Genomic DNA, 18,792 nt, shown 5'->3' with positions numbered 1-18,792 from the left:
CCATGGTTAATTTCTGGAGGAAAAAAAAAAAGCTGAATTATGTATTGATAAGAGTGTTGTTGCCCCCTAATGAGACTTCCCCAGGAATCTCATACGGGGTGGAGAAAAAAGCCCCAGCTGGAGGGAAAATTTGCATCCCAGAAAGACATTTCACAGTTTCAACAACTTGTCAGATCATACATGTCACCATACATGATGAGATTGAAGCCCAGACCATGGGTCAATGGTGGGTGGAATCACACCTTGTCCAAGACTGCCGGGATGTGCATATCTCTTCTCTGGCCCTCTATTCAAACTTTAACCTCACTTCGGGACCCCCTAAGACAGACTTGCAGGGTGTCTTAGTCAGTGTTCTATTGCTGTGAAGAGATACAGAGACCATGGCAACTCTTAAAAAAGAAACCATTTAATTGGGGCTTGCTTACAGTTTCAGAAGTTCAGTTATCCTCATGGTGAGGAACATGGCAGCAGACATGGTGCTGTGGTGATAATTTGTTTGTACTCTAACAAATAAAATTTGCCCGAAGATCAGAGAACAGAGTCAGCCACTAGATTAAACACAGAGGCTAGGCAGTGGTGGTACACACCTTTAATACTAGCACTCGGGAGGCAAAGATCCATCTGGATCTCTGTGAGTTCAAAGCCACCCTGGCCTACACATGACCAATCCAGTCTAAAAGAGAAACAGAGCCCAGCAGTGGTGGGACACACCTTTAATCCCAGTACTTGCGAGTCACATGTCTTTAATCCCAGCACTAGGAAGGTTAAGACAGGAAGGGATATGGCAGGGCCGAGAAAGGAATATAAGGTGGGAGGAAACAGGATCTTGCCTTTTCAGCTGAGGACTCAGGGGCATTCAGTCTGAGGATTTGTGGAGACAGGATCTTCCCTTTTGGCCTGAGGATTGGGTAGTGGTGACAAGCTTCTCTAGTGGCTTGTTGTTCTGTCTCTGATCTTTCAGCATTTACCCACCCCCTACCCCTAAAAAGAGTGTTGTTGCTGTGTGCTTAGAAATCAGCTAATTGTGTGTACCCTTGCTGGGATGTGTGGCTCTCCCTCTACACTTACCAACTGGGTCACATCTGTCTAGGGAGGCTGCTTGCCCACACAGGTCTGACAGGATGCTGGATCACACTGAATCATGTGACAGTCTCTACTTTGATCAGCTCACACAACAGGTCTGACAACTGGGCTCGGGCTGGTCACGTCATGAGGGTCAGCAGCAGGCAGGCCATGATTGCATCCCTTGGTAACAGGCCTGCTTCCTATTAGAGCACCCTGTGATGCTCATTCATGTAGGATGACTTGGGCTTCATTCCTGATGAAGCCCTGCCTACAAAGTCATTATTAAAATTACCTCGCCTGCCTCGTTCTGTGAGCCTCCTGAGAAGCAGGAAATGCCCTGATTCCAGGTGGCTGGGAGGCTATCAGGAGCCTTGGCTTCTCTCCACCATTGGGATTGTTTGGGATTTGGGTTCCTGGTTTGTCAGCCGCTTTGGTTCAGCATGATCCCTCAGTTACAAACCCGCAGGCCAGGCAGACGCCTGTGATGAGAAAGCTGGAAAGAAAACATTTAGGTAAGTTTTCAGTTTGGCAATTAACAAATAGAAGAAACTGTGTGTTGCTGTTATAAGAGCTTGAGGATATTCCCTGCTCACTGCCTCTCGGAAAACCAGGAAATATTTGGACGGAAGGAAGGGAGTTTATCCAAGTCCAATCTTGACAATGAAGTACGGTTTTCCATCTCAAACCCCCTCTAGGTGGGTAGCTGGGGGAGTTAGCTAGGTATTGGGTGCTTTTAATGGAGGCGATAGGTAAGAAATGGAGCCCATTCTATGCAGCCTTTAGACTCCAGGTCGTCTCTCCTCTTGTTTGGAGGCCCTCCTCTCTTTTTCCTTGAACATCAAGTCAACCCACACCTCCTGAGTTGGTGCCCCTAATTTTTCCATTTAGACCCATTAACTTTTTGTCAGTCAATGTTTGCGGGTGGATCGGGTGTTGTGTGTTACAGACGCCCCTTTCTTTAGAATTTGGAATACTGTGTGAAAATGGATGGGCTGTTAAGAGTTGGGGGAAGGCTGAGAGAATACAGGTCTGAGGTTAGAGGTCATCTGTTTGCTCTGAAGATCGATTGAGAATCTGAGCCAACTCTACCTCGCAAGCACTATTCACTGGAGCTCTGATTTCAGGGGTAGCCATTAAACATTAGGTAAACATCTTTGCTACATTATTCCAGTCTAAGTTGTTACAGTATTTCCTGTAGGAATCCTTTTTGTCCGAAGCATCTGTTATCTTTCTTCTTCTTCTTCTTCTTCTTCTTCTTCTTCTTCTTCTTCTTCTTCTTCTTCTTCTTCTTCTTCTTCTTCTTCTTCTTCTTCTTTTTCTTCTTCTTCTTCTTCTTCTTCTTCTTCTTCTTCTTCTTCTTCTTCTTCTTCTTCTTCTTCTTCTTCTTTTTTTTTTTTTTGGTTTTTCGAGACAGGGTTTCTCTGTGTAGCTTTTCGCCTTTCCTGGAACTCACTTGGTAGTCCAGGCTGGCCTCGAACTCACAGATATCTGCCTTGCTCTGCTCCCGAGTGCTGGGATTAAAGGTGTGTGTCACCACCGCCCGGCCTGTTACTGTTTCTTGATCTTGCCTACTTTATCACAGTCTAACTAACTCGTGACACAGGGGAGGTATTATATTGTAATTCACTAAATGTTTTCATATGCCCTTGCTTCTGTCATCACAGGCACTCAGGAGGTTGAGGCAGAAGGATTTAGGAGGGTTTACAGAGCCTAGGAGTTTGAAACCAGCCTGGTCAGGACAGTGAAACCCTGTCTGTGAAAAAAGAAAATGATGTGTTTTTTCTGTGGCTGGAAATGGGGCTGAGAGTGCTTGCCCAGCATCATGGAAGGAGGCACAGGGAGAGAAGGAGGGAAAAGAAAATAAAGAGAAGGAAAAAGTTGGTGAAGAAAAGAAGAGGAAGGAGAAATTCAAAAAAGAGAAGAAAATTGGCCCAAACCTCTCTAGGTCTGGCTGAGGAATTGGCTCGGTCAGTAAAGTGCCTGAGTTATGAATGTGGACAAAATCTGGATCCCTAGCGCCCCTGTTAAAAAGCCAGCTGTGGTGGCACATACCCCACAAGCTCAACAATAATGACACGAGAGACAATCCACCCACTGGCCAGCTAGCCTGGCCTGGCCTATGTACCAAACTTCCAGATTAAGAAGAATCAGTTTCAAATACAAGGTGGAAGGCTGTTAACCCCACTGGTCAAGAATAAGACCACTACCACAGTTTAAAGCCTAATTTGAAGCAAGCTTTAATTAAATACCGGCCTGGTGGATGGATTCTGGCCAGGTCCATCTCTGGGTTTCCAGAAAGTGGCCCTGAATTGGTTTGCAGTGGCTTAAGTATTTCCCATCAGGTCCAATCAGGGACAAGCATACATCCTGACATATTCCCTGCCTGTGAATCTTGTGCCCACATGTGGTCAAGCACATCTGGTACAGATGGGTCAAACAAACTTGTTTAGGAGAGTGAACACATGTGGCTTGTTATCTCCCATAATCGATAGCCTCCAGCGTTTCAGGAACTCTGTCCTTGGGCAAGGGGCTTGCACATCAGATGTATTTTTGTTTCACGGATCTCTATGGCATAGTAATTAAAACTTAAAATGTCAACTTTGACCCTCACAAGGCATCTGAGGACCAATGGCACTCTCAGTGTCCTCCTCTGGTCTCCATATATTCTTTGTGTAAGAATGCATACCAAAAGCAAAAAACAAAAAGCAAACCAAAGCAAAGAAAACCTTCTGTGTCTCCTGAGTCCCAGTCCTGGTGGGTGCCCTCCCAGGAAGTACAGCACAGACCTTTGTCCTTTGTGGGATAGTGGAAAGCCCACGGGGAGTACAGCACCCATCCTCATAGTTTCTTCCTAGAGTCTAGCACACCCCTAATGGGTCCCCCTGAAGCATGGTGTTCTCCCCTGACAATTCCTACTGGAGCACAGTGTCCTCCACTGAAGGTTCCCTCTGCCACCCATGACTCCTACAAAAATGGCATGACCACTAAACGTGGTAGTGGTATTGTAGTGTTAAGCTGGGGGTGTTCTCCTTCCTGGATGTGGCTTTTTACCCTCCACGATAATTGCTGCTGTGGATTGACTTGGCACTCTAGGACCACTGGTACCTTTTCCCCTCCGGAAGCCAGAAACCACCTCACCACCCTACCTCCAAAGTTGTGAAAAACCAAGAAAAGCCCCTAGATATGGACGCATGTCCCCACAGGAGTAAGTCACCCAGACTAGAGCCGTGCAAGTCACTGTCAGGATATGTATGTTGACTGACAGGGCAATGTCTTTGTAACCATGAACCTCCCACGTCCCATGAGCCCCGCCCATGCCGTGTGGCTGACATTCATTGGGCAAAGGGTTTGGAGCCACGAGACCACTCCTCCTCTCACCAGGGAGATCAACAACCCTGCAATCACAGGGTTGGCTCAGGAAGGCTCTGGTGCTACAAGGTCACCTAACCAGTAACTCCCTGCCTGAAGGTCCATTCCCAGCTGCAGGCACTGTGCCTCATGGGTGGCTCAGAACTCATCAGGTTTGTAGAGGACAATGCTTTTAGGTAAAGAAATGGACACAGTGTATGTTCACATCAGTTGGAAGGAAGGCTTTGGGAAGAGATGCTTCCCTATATGACTTTTTTTTTTTTTTTTTTTTTTGAAAGGAGCTTTAATTTTGCAATTGTCAGTCAGGCGATGGTGGCATACAACTTTAATCCCTTGGGAGGCAGAGGCAGATAGATCTCTGAGAGTTTGGGGCCAGCCTGGTCTACAAAGTTGAGTTCCAGGACAGCCGGTTTTACACAGAGAAATCCTATCTTTTTAAAAAAAAAAAATTGCAATAGTCAAAGGAAAAAAAAAATAGGAACAGTCAGTGAGGCTTTCCCCAGAGGTCTGTTGGGGAAAGAGGGGTACCCCGTGGTGAGGTTCTATTGTAGTAAGCAGAATGGACTCAAGCTGAATATGAGGGCAGTGGGACTAGGTGGGAGTCTGCAGTGGGAAATTACAGAGAGAAATGAAGATCCAGGCGAGGGCTTTGATCTTGCTACATGGACTCAAGAGGCTTCTCCCTGAGGGCAGGCCAAGTGATGATAAAGCTGCCTTTTGCAGGAATTTCATCTGAAAGCAAGGGTGGATTGTTTTACCAGCTTGGTGGAATTCTTGGTAAAATTGGCCCAAGGTCAGGACCTTGAACACAAAGCAGGATCCTGCTGAGAACTGGGTTGGAATGTGTCCCTAGGAATGACCAAGTGCAAAGAGGAGCTCGTGACTGAGCCTTTGACACATCGTAAACCTGGGTTCCAACAGTGTAATGCTCCATCTGATACTGGATGTCAGGAGGCTTGTCCCAGCGATTATACAGATAACAGGGGCTCAGTGGTTAAGAACACTAGCTGCTCTTCCAGAGGACCTGGGTCCCATTCCCAACACCCACATGGTAGCTAAGACAGTCTGTAACTCCAGTTCCAAGAGAGCTGACCCTTTCTTCTGGCCTCCTCAGGAATTGCATTCATGTGGTATGCAGACATACATGCAGGCAAAATAAAAAATGACAGACTGAGTACAGAGTCTCAGGCAAATTTTGAATTGGAAAATAGGGAGCTTAAGGAAAGGGGTGAGCACTGGCCTCATCAAAAGTGAGGCTGCCACTATTGTCATAACAGAAGAAAGAAAAGAGCTTCAGAACAAGTCAGTATAAAGCAGAATTGTAGGCTTATTAAGAAAAATGTTTTAGACAGGGCATGGTGGCTTATTTCTTTAATCCCAGCACTAGGGAGGTAGAGGCAGGTGGATCTCTATGAGTTCGAGGCCAGCCTGGTCTACAGAGCCAGTATCAAGACAGCTAGGACTGTTACATAGAGAAACCCTGTCTCAGAAAAAAGAAAAAGAAAAAAAAATCAACAAGAAAAATGCTTTCATATAGGTTTAAGCTTGGGTGTCAATAGTCAAGTACTTATAAAAAAAATGTTTTGTTTTTCAAGACAGGGTTTCTCTGTGTAGCCTTGGGTGTCCTGGATCTGCCTCCCAAGTGCTGGGATTATACTTTTCTCTTAGTAAATGAAGTCATAGTACAGTTTTTGAGGAACAGTGAACAAGATTACAGCCTGACAAAGTAAGAACACAGGTCACAAGGGTGGAAGAAATCTTTATTAGGACACAAGGGAGTTAAGCCATATGCCTGCCTGACTGTGGACAAAGTTCACAATCTTGTCTGTGAACTGCCCAGGAAACTCTAGGCTTGTGGCTGGAAGAAGAGTGAAGTTAAACTCCAAGACCACTCGTGTTTAGACCTGAAGTACAGCTCATTGCTATCTTAACAGTGTGGTTTGCAATATCTCTATTGAAAAGGAATGTTGCACCAGGCGGTGGTCGAGCATGCCTCTAATCTCAGCACTCGGGAGGCACGGCAGAGGCAGGCAGATCTCTGTGAGTTCAAGGTCAGCCTGGGCTACAATTCGAGTTTCAGGACAGCCAGGACTGTGAAATCCTGTCACAATAAATAAATAAATAAATAAATAAATAAATAAATAAATAAATAAATAAATAAAATAAAAAGGAATATTGTAGGCAATCTTTACAATGAATTCACTCAGACTCTGGGGTGAGGGACCCCTTTCCCTTCCACAGCTTCTTGACTGCCCCTGCCTTTTATTCAGGCCTTTCCTGGAACTCACTGTGTAGTCCAGGCTGGCCTCAAACTCACAGAGATCCGCCTGTCTCTGCCTCCCGAGTGCTGGGATCAAAGGCATGTGCCACCACAGCCCGGCCCTCCTTTTTATTGTTTTATTTGTGTGTATTCCCGAGCATGCCACACCAGACATCCATACCCAGGACTCACGTGGTAGAAGGAAACCGTCTCGAAACAATGAAACGTGGCATGAGCGCACTTTGCTACCATCCCAGGAAATGATGTTGAACTGCCCCTTAGCACCACCTCCGTCAAACTCATTCCAGTTTGCCTTCTCCAAACGGCCTGTGGCACAGCCTCTGAGGGCAGCAGCCTCGAGACTCAGTCAAGGAGCACTCACTGGGTTTCCTCCCCTGGAGTGTTTCTCACGGTGCCTGGGCAGGCTCTGTAACGTCTGAATGGATGAGTGAGCAGGTTGGCACCTGGCCCACAGGAAGTTTAGAGTACTTAGAGGAGGCATCAGCCTTGGCTAGTCATCCTATCTCCACCTCCCAAAGGGTCAGGATTACAAACCAATGCCGACACACCCAGCTCACTTTTTGCTGTTATTTTGAGACAGGGTCTCATGTAGCTCAGGATGGTCTTTACTGTGGTTGCTTACCACAGTAAAGCAGGGAGGCACCAACTGAGGCGCTAACCATGGGCTCAGGGGTGCCACAAATATTAATGAAACATCAAGGGGAAACACGAAAATTGAGTGTCAATATACATCTTTCTCCTGAACAGACGATTCAACGACACTTCCAAAGGGACTCTTATGCACGAGTCACAGGGACATAGGGCTTAAATTACAGATCGTTGGCCATTTTATCCATCTTGTGTGTGGTGTTTCCCAAAGGTTCTTTTGCAGGTGGCCTAGTTAACTGTGTTGAGATTCCTTGTGTCCAGAGACAAAAATCAGAACCAGGAGGGTGGGGTAAGTACGGGAATTTATTCCCTCTAGAGTCTTCTCTAACTAGCTACCCTACCTCAGGGTGAGGTGTGATACAAACCAGGGTAGGATGGGCAGCTGCGCTCTCTGGATGAGAGATAAGAATTTGAGAACACCTGACTAGATGGCATTGCGCAAGAAGTGCTGAGGCCATTTGTGTGACTCCAGAGCCACGGTGGGCCATCTGCTCAGAGAGAGGGGGCCGATTCTGCTCCAGCCACTGCTCTCCGAATGGCCTCAGGTCGTTGGTAGGTGCACGGCATGGGTGAATTGGGTCAGGAGGTCTTTGCCCTTCCCGTAATGCTGCCTCTAGGGATCCAGGGCCAAGTTGCTTTGGCTGTTGGCAGGAGCACGGGGCAGCTCCTCAACTGTCCTTGACTTTGGGCAGAACCCACTGTGTAGACAGGAGCCGGGTGCCACTGCCTGGAAGACAATGCTGTTGTAGTAAGGGACGCGCTGTGCTCCATTCGGCCCGCCTGAGCGCAATCTGCTGGCTCGAACCATTCGCCGGGAGCTCCGAGCGCTGGCCCACAACCCGGCAACACCAACCGGGAGACGCACGGGGGCATTTGCCTTCCACCACCGATCTGGGACCTCAGAGGCCCAAGGAACCCCGGGGTGATGGGGCGGATGTAGGTAGGGACGGTCTTGGGGGCAGGTCCACGCAGAAGTAGGGTCTCAGTTGAGTGTTCTTGAGGAATTCCCCCACGGACCCCAGCCTACCCTTCTTCAGGGTTCCAGTGCCAGCTTGAGTCACGACAGTCCAATCCAGCATAGCCCGCTGCACAAGGCGCAGCCCGCTCCAGACGCCCCCACGGCTGCTGGGTGGTACGGCTCGCACCCCTGCGCCTGCCTTGGTAGTGTCCCACGGGGGCGGGGCCTGGGCTTGTCGTCTGCGGTGGGCCGCGGCGCGCGTGCGCGGTGGGCAGTGTTTGCTCGGCTCGCGACAGTGTCGTAGGTGATTCTCGGGGGTAAGGGCGGGACGGACCGAAAGCCGGGCGCCAGCTGAGGCGGGGACACAGGTGGGCGTGGGGTCCTGGTCTCCGGTGCCACCCACCGGCGGGTATCCTGTCTGGTTCATGTCACTGGGAGTGTCCACGGCGCGGGAGCTCCTGGGACGCCGAGTCTGAGCAGCTGATGGGCCAAGAGGCGGTGCCCCCCTTCTGCTCACCTGAATGCAGGTGAGGCGTGGAGGGCGCCCTGGGTGCACCTTCCTGCAGTGGGGCTGCCGTCAGCCTGGCCACCCGAGGAGGAAGCATTTCTTTGGGTTTGGCATCCAGGTTATGGGGCCAGCGGGGGCGTGAGTGGACGGGCCAGACTGGGTGCGATTGCACAGGACGACGCCGGGAGAACATGGTACGAGGAGGAGCAGCAAAGGGCCGGACCAGTCTGGGGCGAAGCGGGACAGGACGCCGGGCTAGGTCAGCACAGTGCTAGGCACTGGAGAGCTTGAGCATGGATCATCATGGGACCAGAGGGGGAAAGGCGGCGTTGGCCTGATGGGCAGGAGGTGGCCCTGGGTGGTGTCAGCATATAGTGAGGGGGAAGAGGAATAGAACACCTAGCTGGAGTCAACACACTACGGGAGATAGCAGGTCCTGGGGCTTAGGGTGCTGCTTCAGATAAGGACAGGGTGGAGCTCTGCTTGGTCGTGGGTGCCTGAGGCCTTTTAGAAGGCTTTAAGAAGCTGTCGGAGTGGCTGGGAGCAGGTGGCAGTTGCTAAGTACTGTCTGAATGTGTCACTATTCATTTTCTTCCCTTGTTTGAATATATGAAATCTGTAGCTATACACTGGATTTGTTTCCATAGTTGTTTGTTTTGTTTTGTATTTTTTTACTTAAGCTTTTCAGGAAGAATGTGAGCATTTGGAAAAGGCCATGATTAAGGAAACATCGTATATTGTGAAAATATGAGACGCCTCCACACCCACCGGGTCTTCTGTTAGCGCTAGTAGACCTGCCCTAGCCGTCAGGCTCTGGTTGTTATGGAAACAACACTTAGACCTGGGCCTCCCTTCCAGGCCCCATGAAAGTTCTCCCGGGACAGGTTCCCTGAGATACTCGGTACAGAATATCTTAGGATAATGAGAAACTGGAGGACACTGGATGGGTAAATGAACACACATCCTGGTCTCGTGTCCCCTAGGCCACCGAGAACCTCATGGAAGAGGATCAGTGAGGGGGATTTACTGATGTGCTGCTCAAGGCAAAGCAACAGTAAACAGCTTACATGCGTTTATCTCCCCCCACCCTTTTTTTAAAAAAAAAAAAAAATAGGAAATGTTTTTTATCTAGGGAAGGACTGACTCAGCATGTGCCAGAAACTCACTGGTATTGCTTAGAGCTTGCTCGGGGGATAATACGGTTTCATTTCTCCATTTTCAGGCTTATGTTTTGTCAGTTTTGTTTAAGCACATATATTTGTTTTGATGTTGGGAAAATATTTCCACCCCCCACCTGTGTGTGATTCCGGAAGTGTTAGGGGAATTCTCCAGCCGATACGATGGTCCATGGGCATGTTCTGTTGATCACGTCAAGGGAGAGTGACAGCCGGTGTGGAAAAGAAAACAAAGGGAGGGTCTCTGCAGTGGGGAACCCAAAGAAGTGCTGAGTGAGCTAAGATGTGTGAGTTAGACACAGGACTGGTGAGTGTTCTGGGGTGCAGTGAAACCACAGCCTTTGGGGCCGTGGCCGCCACCACCACCACCCCACCCCCCATGGGAAGAGAAATCAAGGAAGCTTACAGAGGCCACATCTGACTGGAGATTGTCAAGCGACTAGACTTGCTCTGTTAGTGGGAAACAGTGCATCTGATGGCTGGATGCCCAAAAGAAATAAAAAGGAAGACATGACTGCCCCGAGGGGATGGTGGAGGAGAAGGTTTATTGTAGATACAGGGAGAGCAGAGGCATCTGGGAGAGTCCAGAGTGAACATGATCCTGAGCCAGGCCATGTGAGGGGAGGGGAGAGAGGAGAGCCAGGACACCAGGAGACCAGAAAGGTGAAAAGGGCTGTGTGATCAAAATGGCTGAGTTATATAGGGAAGGGCAGCCCAGCCCCTGGGCTGGAGAAGTTTAGGCTGGGGGGTGAGGATGCCAGCCAGGAGAACCCTGTAACAGGTAGGGACTGCTGGGAGAAGCTAGCAGCCAGCATCAGCTTTGATGTGTTAATAGGCACCTGTGTCCCCGGGTTTGAGACCTAGCCGTGGTGTAATTTCTGGGTGGTGTTCTGAAAGAAAATACACAGCCATTTCATTATTCCCTCTGATGGCAGTTCCAAGTTTGGGGTCCATTATCCTAACTAAACACAAAAAAATTCTGCTATACCTGGCCGTCTGGAGGAACTCACAGATGCCAACAGAAAGCAGAAGGGTTCTCTGGGTGCCGAATCTAAGCTCCCAGTGATGTGGCCCTCTGGTCACAGCACTAAACTGACACTCTTGTTTGTTTATGTACGTTTGAGGGTTTTTTTTTGTGTGTGTGTGTGTGTGTGTGTGTGTGTGTTTTCCCCCGAGACAGGGTTTCTCTGTGTAGCTTTGCACCTTTCCTGGAACTCACTTGGTAGCCCAGACTGGCCTCGAACTCACAGAAATCCGCCTGGCTCTGCCTCCCGAGTGCTGGGATTAAAGGCGTGGGCCACCACCGCCCAGCGAGTTTTTGTTTTTAAAAGGCGAGGTTCAGTGCAAGCAAAGCTCGGGCTGCACTAGAATGAGATGAGCTCTGGAGAGACGCCCTCCACTCCCAAGGATCGGTGATGAGTTGCAATGGGCTCCGGGCTGAGGCTGGGGGCAGCCCTTGCAAGGTCCTTCGGTCCTGCCTTTGGTCTCCATGGAGACCGAGGGCTGCTGACTGTTACCTGGAGGGACGAGTGACAGTAGCAGTATGGAGGGGTCCTCAAGTCGGGCTTGGTGTGAGGCAGGCACACAGAAGGGGAATGAATGGTTGGGACTGACTGACCTCGGTGTCCCTTTTTTTGCCTTTCTAATGTGAGAGGGATGTGGTTAGTTTGAGGAGCAGAAATAGATGTGAAAAGAGAACTGAGCTGGTCCCATACACAGCTGAGCTGCCTACAAGGCGCAGCTGTGACTCTGCAGAGGGACCCTGCAGGGCTCTGCAGGACCCCAGGGACGGATGGCCAGCTGGACCCCCAACACCACACAGGGGAATCTGGCCTGTTATTCTCATGGCTGAGGACGCTGAAGTTTACCTTGCTGCTGCCTCCCCAGATGAAGGATGCTGATTGGTGATGTTGGTTGCCAAGACAACACAGGCCGCCCAGGTGCTTTATGGAGAGCTGAGCTCCGAACCAGCCTGGGGAAGTGGGGATAGGGGTTGAAGCGTGGTGTGTGCGTTCTGGGGTACAATTAATTCATGGTGTCTGTAACTATTTGGCACCTGTTCTGGAATGGTCAGGAACTCTGTCAGTGACCGATGTGGGGTGCTTCCTTAGACGCCCTCGCTCTAAAAGGTGCCTTGAAGATTTGGAACCATTCTCTCTCTGGTGGAGAAGCAGCAGACTCGTTGGATGTGCCTGACATGGCGGGTGCTTCCCACTCCGCTGTCCTGTATCTCCGTGTGTTTTGTTTCCGGGGGTCAGCCCCCATGCTCACTGAAGCTGGGAGAACCCACTCAGCCCGGTTGTCTTTGAGCCACTGATCTTGATGCTCTGGGGTTCCTCCCGCTCCGTCGAAACCAGAGCCTTTGTGAGACAGTTCTCATGTCCCTTGATTTAGGAAGTGGACCTAATAGAGATTTTCAGAGTCGAGGTCCAGGCCCCACAGTAGCTGGCATCTTGGCCACTGATACAGTGATGTAATCACAGTAAAACGGGAACTTGTACCCTGTCTCATGACTTGTAGACAAGTGCAGAATGGGGGCCTTTTTTTCTCCAGTTTCAGGAAGGAAGATCTGCCTTCATTTGTAGTACTATACTAGGCTTTAATGTGCCTGGGTTAGAAGGTGTAAAGTACTCAGCTGTGTGTGTGTGTGTGTGTTGGTGGGATCATGAGTTCAAAGCCAGCTTCTTTCTAAGAAAAAAGAAAAAAGGGAAGAAATGCAGAGCCACACCGAGGCCAAGTGCCCCAGCCCTGTGGGACCATGTTAAATTTTGTTTGCGTGAGAGTAACTTTTTTTCCCCCAGAGCTGAGGAACGAACCCAGGGCCTTGCGCTTGCTAGGCGAGCGCTCTACCACTGAGCTAAATCCCCAACCCCCAGAGTAACATTGGAGTCGTGGGAAATGTGAAATAAGCTGGTGGTGTTCCAAGCGGAGGCATGAGCCACCGGTGTGGGCTGTGCACAGAACAGCCTCTAGGTTGTCATCTCCAGAGAACATGTCCGTGTGTCCGAAAACCACCATCAGGGGACAGTGACATGGGGCTCCCGGATTGTGGGGGATACGTGGGTATGAGAGCTGTGCCCACACAGCTGTGTCCCTGTGTTAAATCTGGGGGAAAACCAGCACATCTAGGATGTTGGCCTTAGTTATGGGACCACAGCCAATAGGAGTATGAGGGCTACAGGGTCCTTTGTCCTTTGTGGAGGGGCCTAGCACTCAAGGTCTGGGGCTTTCTGCGGCTACAGAGCGAGTGAATTAGTGTAGGAGCTAATACAGTGCTCCGGGTCTCCACGATGATGAGTGCACAGCCCTGCTGTGACGTTCTGCCTCCATCCCCCAAAGTGTGTGTCCGTGTCCGGAAGCACCCCGCTCTGAGGAAGTAGGGTCAGGGTTCATCCCCCTTGCTGTGGGACTGGCCTTCTGTGACTGCTAAGCTGGTTCTAGAAGTGAAAGGCCCGTCAGGTCTCATGATTTCTTCCGATCTTTTTTTGTTTGTTTTTCGAGACGGGGTTTCTCTGTGTAGCTTAGGTGCCTTTCCTGGATCTCGCTCTGTAGACCAGGCTGGCCTCAAACTCAGAGATCCGCCTGGCTCTGCCTCCTGAGTGCTGGGGTTATAGGTGTGCGCCACCACTGCCTGGCTAGATTTCCTCCAGTCTTAACGTTCTGACTTTCACAGTTTCACAAAGTAGATCCAATTTAGGTACCTTTTGCCATCTAAGCACAATTTGGAATCTGCATGCATTCAGCAAGTATTTCATGTGTGCCAGCCATTGTACCATACGGTGGGGTTATAAAGATGAGCAGGTTGAGCTTCTGCCTCAGAGGGCTGGTGGTGTGCAGGCTGGGGCCGAGCACTAGAGTGCAGGGGGGCACGTGGGTTTGTCCGAAGGATATTTGGCCCAGTGTGTGGTGCTTCTGCACAGACCAGAGAGCTATTGAAGCTGGATTTAAGCTGGCTGGTCAGGCCCAGAGGCATCGGCAGGGTGGTTACAACTCAGGACTTGAGAGCTAGAGCATGGAGCAAGGTGCAGGAGAATGTGAGGCTGGGGCCCGGGAAAGGAAGTGGGTCATACTCAAACCCGGGCAGTAGTAGTCTAGACTTATTCTGGAAGCCCTGCTCAGTCCTTTAACAGGGGAGCCAAAGTCAGGAAAAGCAGCACAGGACAGGTTCTTGATATGAACTATAAAACAAATTAACAGCCATCTCAGGAAGTGAACTCTTAGGGTGTTCCAGATGAGGGACTTTCAACCTATACCACATACCAGACCTTGCTTCCATCCCATACATAGCATCCGCTGCTCTCCAATGCCCATGGTCTTCCTCTCCTCTTAGGGAAACTGAGTCCCAGAAATGTCCAGAGGTCACATGTCCAGTATAGGCAGGAGTAGGATTTGAACCCCAGTATTCCTGACCCCGTCTGTGTCCATGCACTTGGCAGAGATCCTGGTATTTTTATTAACAGCTTTTCCAAACCCAGAACAGGAAGGAAACATTCTTATTTCAGATTCCAGAGGTGAGGGGCCTCTGCAGAACGTAGTGTCACTGTTCGGCCTCTGGATTATGTAGTTTATTTCCAGACGGCAGCAAAGGCTGGAGCCCTGCGGGAAGGAGCATAGCCCGAGTCTGTTAGAACGTGTCTGCCTCCCTTCACGGCAGAGCATCCCGGGGATCATCTTCTTTCCTTTTCCTGTGCCGTCTGGAGGTCTCTTGCAGGGTTCATGTATGTTTGTAAGCCTAAGAGTGAGGTAGAGGGGTTGAGGATTTAGCTCAGTGGTAGAGTGCTTGCCTAGCAAGCGCAAGGCCCTGGGTTTGGTCCTCAGCTCCAGAAAAAAAAAAAAAAAGTGAGGTAGAAAGCTTAAGACATACTCCCCACTCATTGTCCTGGGGTGAAGGTGGGCGTGAGTAGACTGTGTGTGGGAGGGAGGCAGTGATGTGTCTTCCTTTCCCCCTTCTTCTGAGTCAGCCCAAGGTGAATTTTCTTTCTTCAGATTGAGGATGGATGGCCGAAGATCCTTGAGACAGCTTCACTGAAAGGGAGGAGCGCTGTCAGGCCCAGCTGCCCGGTGTTGGCCCCCCGGGGGGACACCCCTGGCGTCCAGATTAGGATCATGACTCCTGGGAGCAGTCACGGCATGGCGGAGAGCATCTTTGACCTGGACTATGCTTCCTGGAAGATCCGCGCGACCCTAGCGGTAGCCGGCTTTGTCTTCTACCTGGGCGTCTTTGTGGTCTGCCACCAGCTGTCGTCCTCCCTGAATGCCACCTACCGCTCTCTGCTGGCCAAAGAGAAGGTCTTCTGGAACCTGGCGGCCACCCGCGCCGTCTTCGGGGTGCAGAGCACCGCCGCCGGCCTGTGGGCTCTGCTGGGGGACCCTGTGCTCCACGCCGACAAGGCCCTGGGGCAGCGGAACTGGTGCTGGTTTCACGTCACCACGGCCACTGGGTTCTTCCTCTTCGAGAACGCGGCCGTCCACCTGTCCAACCTGCTCTTCCGGACGTTCGACGCGTTCTTGGCTGTCCACCACCTCTTTGCCTTCCTTGGGTTCCTGGGTTCGTCGGTCAATCTCAGGGCCGGCCACTACCTGGCCATGACCACGTTGCTCTTGGAGATGAGCACACCTTTCACCTGCGTTTCCTGGATGCTCCTGAAGGTGGGTGCTCCCTGAGGGGGACGTGGGGAGTGCCGTGGCCGCCTGCGGAGTGTCCCCGAGGAGCGTCCCCGGCACCTGCCATGAGGCAGCCGTGCCGCGGAGACATCACCTGGCTGAACTCCAGCTTCCCGAAATTGAGTTAAAGGACAGCTCAGTGGCTCCTAGGACACCCAGTCACTAGTGTCACATGTCCTAGGAAGAATGGTTTTACTTCAATACTTAAAATGTTCCAAAGAGAGCTATTTGTGATGGTACAGACACTCACGAGGCCACCCCTTAAATCGGTGACTCTTAGCCTTCAGGTGTATCACAGCATTTGCACGCATTTTTTTTTTTTTTTGGTTTTTCGAGACAGGGTTTCTCTGTGTAGCTTTGCGACTTTCCTGGAGCTCACTTGGTAGCCCAGGCTGGCCTCGAACTCACAGAGATCCGCCTGGCTCTGCCTCCCGAGTGCTGGGATTAAAGGCGTGCGCCACCACCGCCCAGCTTTGCACGCATTTTTATGGCAGTGTGAGAGCAACTCTCCTTTTATTAGTTTGCTGGATTCAGAAGGTCGTTCCTGGTCCACCTGGAGGTGACATAACACAGCCTCGTAGCGAGCCTTGAGTCGGACACCAGTGGTCCTGCCTCTAGAACAGTAGCTCACACCTTAGCCTCCCGCTCTCCCAGCTGGCCCTGCGTCTAGCAGCCCCATCCCCAGCCACCGAGTTCCCAAATTCTGTCATACAGGGTCGTGTCTCCTCCTGGCAGGAGGGAACAGCTGCCACGTCCGCATCTGGGGTTGGCAGTCTGAGGAGACCCGAAGGCTGCTGCCAGGGAGCTCCTGGGCTATGTGGAGTGACCAGGCTTGGCCTCATGTTCATGGCAAGGCATCGAGTGCTGCTTCAGCCTCGGCTCTACCTGCAGAAACTCACCTCTGTGCTCATAGCACGGTGTTACAGCACGTCCATTTTAGCCTTCGTCAAGGCCCTCCGAGATGAAAGAGCTAAGGGAACCAGGACATACATTCTCTCCAAACTGCTAGATAAATGGGGCCCGTTTGCTTTGTGATAGGTGCTAATTCAAGATAGAAAGGTTTGAGTTTTGCCTTGGGGAGCAGGAAGTAAACAGAACAGGCAGGCCCCGCTGATGGGGCGCTGGCCCAGGCTCACATCTTCCTTCAGAATTAAGCCCGGGAGAGCAGGCGCTGGCTAGAAGCCTGTTGTTGCTTTGATCCGAGTTCATGGGGCGTAAAGGGCGCACAACCTTGTCGCCTCCCGTACTGACACCGTGTTCGCTTCGTCCACAGGCTGGCTGGTCAGACTCCCTGTTCTGGAAGGTCAACCAGTGGTTAATGATCCACATGTTTCACTGCCGCATGATCCTCACCTACCACATGTGGTGGGTGTGCTTCCAGCACTGGGGCGCCCTGGTCGGCAGCCTGTACCTGCCTCACTTTGCGCTCTTCCTCTGCGGGCTGGCCCTGCTCACACTCATCCTCAACCCCTACTGGACGCACAAAAAGACCCAGCAGCTTCTTAACCCCGTGGACTGGAACTTCGCCCAGCCCGAAACCAAGGGCAGCAGGCAGGAAAGGACCAATGGCCAGGTGCCTCAGAAAAAGAGGCTCTAGCGCTCCGGGGGACCCCGTGGCTTCCACAGAGGGTGACTCTTCCCGAGGAGCTCGTGAACGAGGTGAAGACACTCGTTACGTAGGTGAATACTAACTTGTCCTTTAGTGTTAGTTCTGAAGTAGCCATGAAGTATTACTGGGACGTTGATCTGCCTTGCAGGAGGTCTCGGCCGTCACGGTCGTCTTCTGATTCCTCTGGAGTGGGCTCAGCCATGCTGTGTCTGCCAGGGCCAGGGTCAGGGGAAGAGCTGTGGTGGCCAGGTGTGCAAAGCTGCTGCTAAACGAGGCCAGCCTGAATACTTGAAAGGACCGCGTTAGGAAGGACCCCGGGTGGGTGTGGACGAGTCAGCAGGCTCACAGTCTGTGTGCCTTATTTGGAAGTCACGTTCTTTCTCATTACAAAGAACTGGCCTAAGAAAATGTGATTTTTGCTGATCGTTACAATTTCCCAGCCCGTGGAATTTTCAGCCCGTGACACAGCGGCGCCCTCTAGTGGCAAGTGGCGGAAGGACGCAGTTCCGGTAAAAAGGTTTTTCTCAATAGCTGAGTGGTCCCTCCTGGATCTTCGAGCTTATTTCTAATTGACCGAACTGGCTAGCATAGCCCCCAATTCTGCTCTGTCAATTTCAAGGCAGGGCAGTGACTTTCCCCCTGTGGGCTGTGAGGGGGTCCCTGTACCCAGAGATGCTCGGCCCGAGTTGCCAGAACACAGAACAAACAGGCAGCTTGCTTGATGTGACCATCGGCAAGTGTCCTTACCCGCACTGTGGGTGGGACATCCAAACACCGGCTGCCAGTGTTATCGGCAGACGCGGAAACTTTCCCCAAAAGTATACAATTAAAGTACAAAAACCACCTTTGAAATGGTAATTGCTCTTGAAAATCATGTGTGACTTATGCTTGCCATGGATCGTGGGCCTCACAGCATGTTTTGAATACTAGTGCTTTTAACTTTATCAGGATGTATGATGCCTATTTATTTCATTCTACGAAGGTCTTTATTTTATCAGTATCAGCTAAAAACCCTGTAGCTCCTATACCCATTTTGTGCAGGCACGGGCCTGACAGTTAACTGGGCAGAAGCATAATAAAGTTATAGCTGTTTACAGAACCAAACACGTACCAGTTCCTGTCTGCTACCGTGAGCTCAGACTCACCATTGGAACGTCTGAGAACACTCCGTGTCCAGAGCATGTCTTCAGATGACCAGAACACAGTTGGAAAGTTGAGCAGACTTTCTCTGGCCGACACTAGGAGCGTGACCTCACACTGCCTCCTCTGTCTCGATGTGTGTCAGCTGGGCGCCATGCCATAGCTCAAGTGGCCCCTGGTTGCTCCCCACACATCCCCTGGGACTTTGGAGGCGAGAGTGTCCGATGAGAAGGCTCTGGGGTGATGTGACCATGAGCCCCTGCCTTTATTTCCTGGAGAGCGGCCACCCTTTCTAGGTATAGCACCTTTGTGGTTTCCACGATTTTGCCGGACAGGTCTCTGAGAGGGGCATGGTGAGGAGGACGCTGACGTGAG

General features: G+C 51.0%; 1 protein-coding gene across 8 annotated transcripts; it reads left to right on the top strand.

The window, feature by feature from the left end:
• Positions 1 to 1,402: 1,402 nt before the first annotated feature.
• On the top strand, positions 1,403 to 18,221 carry Cln8 (CLN8 transmembrane ER and ERGIC protein). 8 transcript variants are annotated; one of them, XM_076553678.1, is made up of 3 exons: positions 1,403 to 1,577; positions 14,991 to 15,653; positions 16,942 to 18,221. In XM_076553678.1, the coding sequence occupies exons 2-3, from the start codon at positions 15,111 to 15,113 to the stop codon at positions 17,263 to 17,265; spliced, it is 867 nt and encodes a 288-aa protein (XP_076409793.1). In that variant the 5' UTR covers positions 1,403 to 1,577; positions 14,991 to 15,110; the 3' UTR covers positions 17,266 to 18,221. The 8 variants fall into 8 exon arrangements, with proteins under 8 accessions (XP_076409793.1, XP_006994841.2, XP_006994840.2 ...); XM_006994779.4 differs by lacking the exon at positions 1,403 to 1,577 and adding an exon at positions 7,769 to 7,915; XM_006994778.4 differs by lacking the exon at positions 1,403 to 1,577 and adding an exon at positions 8,573 to 8,848.
• The last annotated feature ends 571 nt before the right edge of the window (positions 18,222 to 18,792 follow it).

Source organism: Peromyscus maniculatus, chromosome 17 (assembly GCF_049852395.1).
Source record: "Peromyscus maniculatus bairdii isolate BWxNUB_F1_BW_parent chromosome 17, HU_Pman_BW_mat_3.1, whole genome shotgun sequence".
NCBI lineage: Eukaryota > Metazoa > Chordata > Mammalia > Rodentia > Cricetidae > Peromyscus > Peromyscus maniculatus.
Note: the sequence above shows the minus strand (reverse complement) of the source record. Positions and strands in the feature narration are given on the sequence as shown.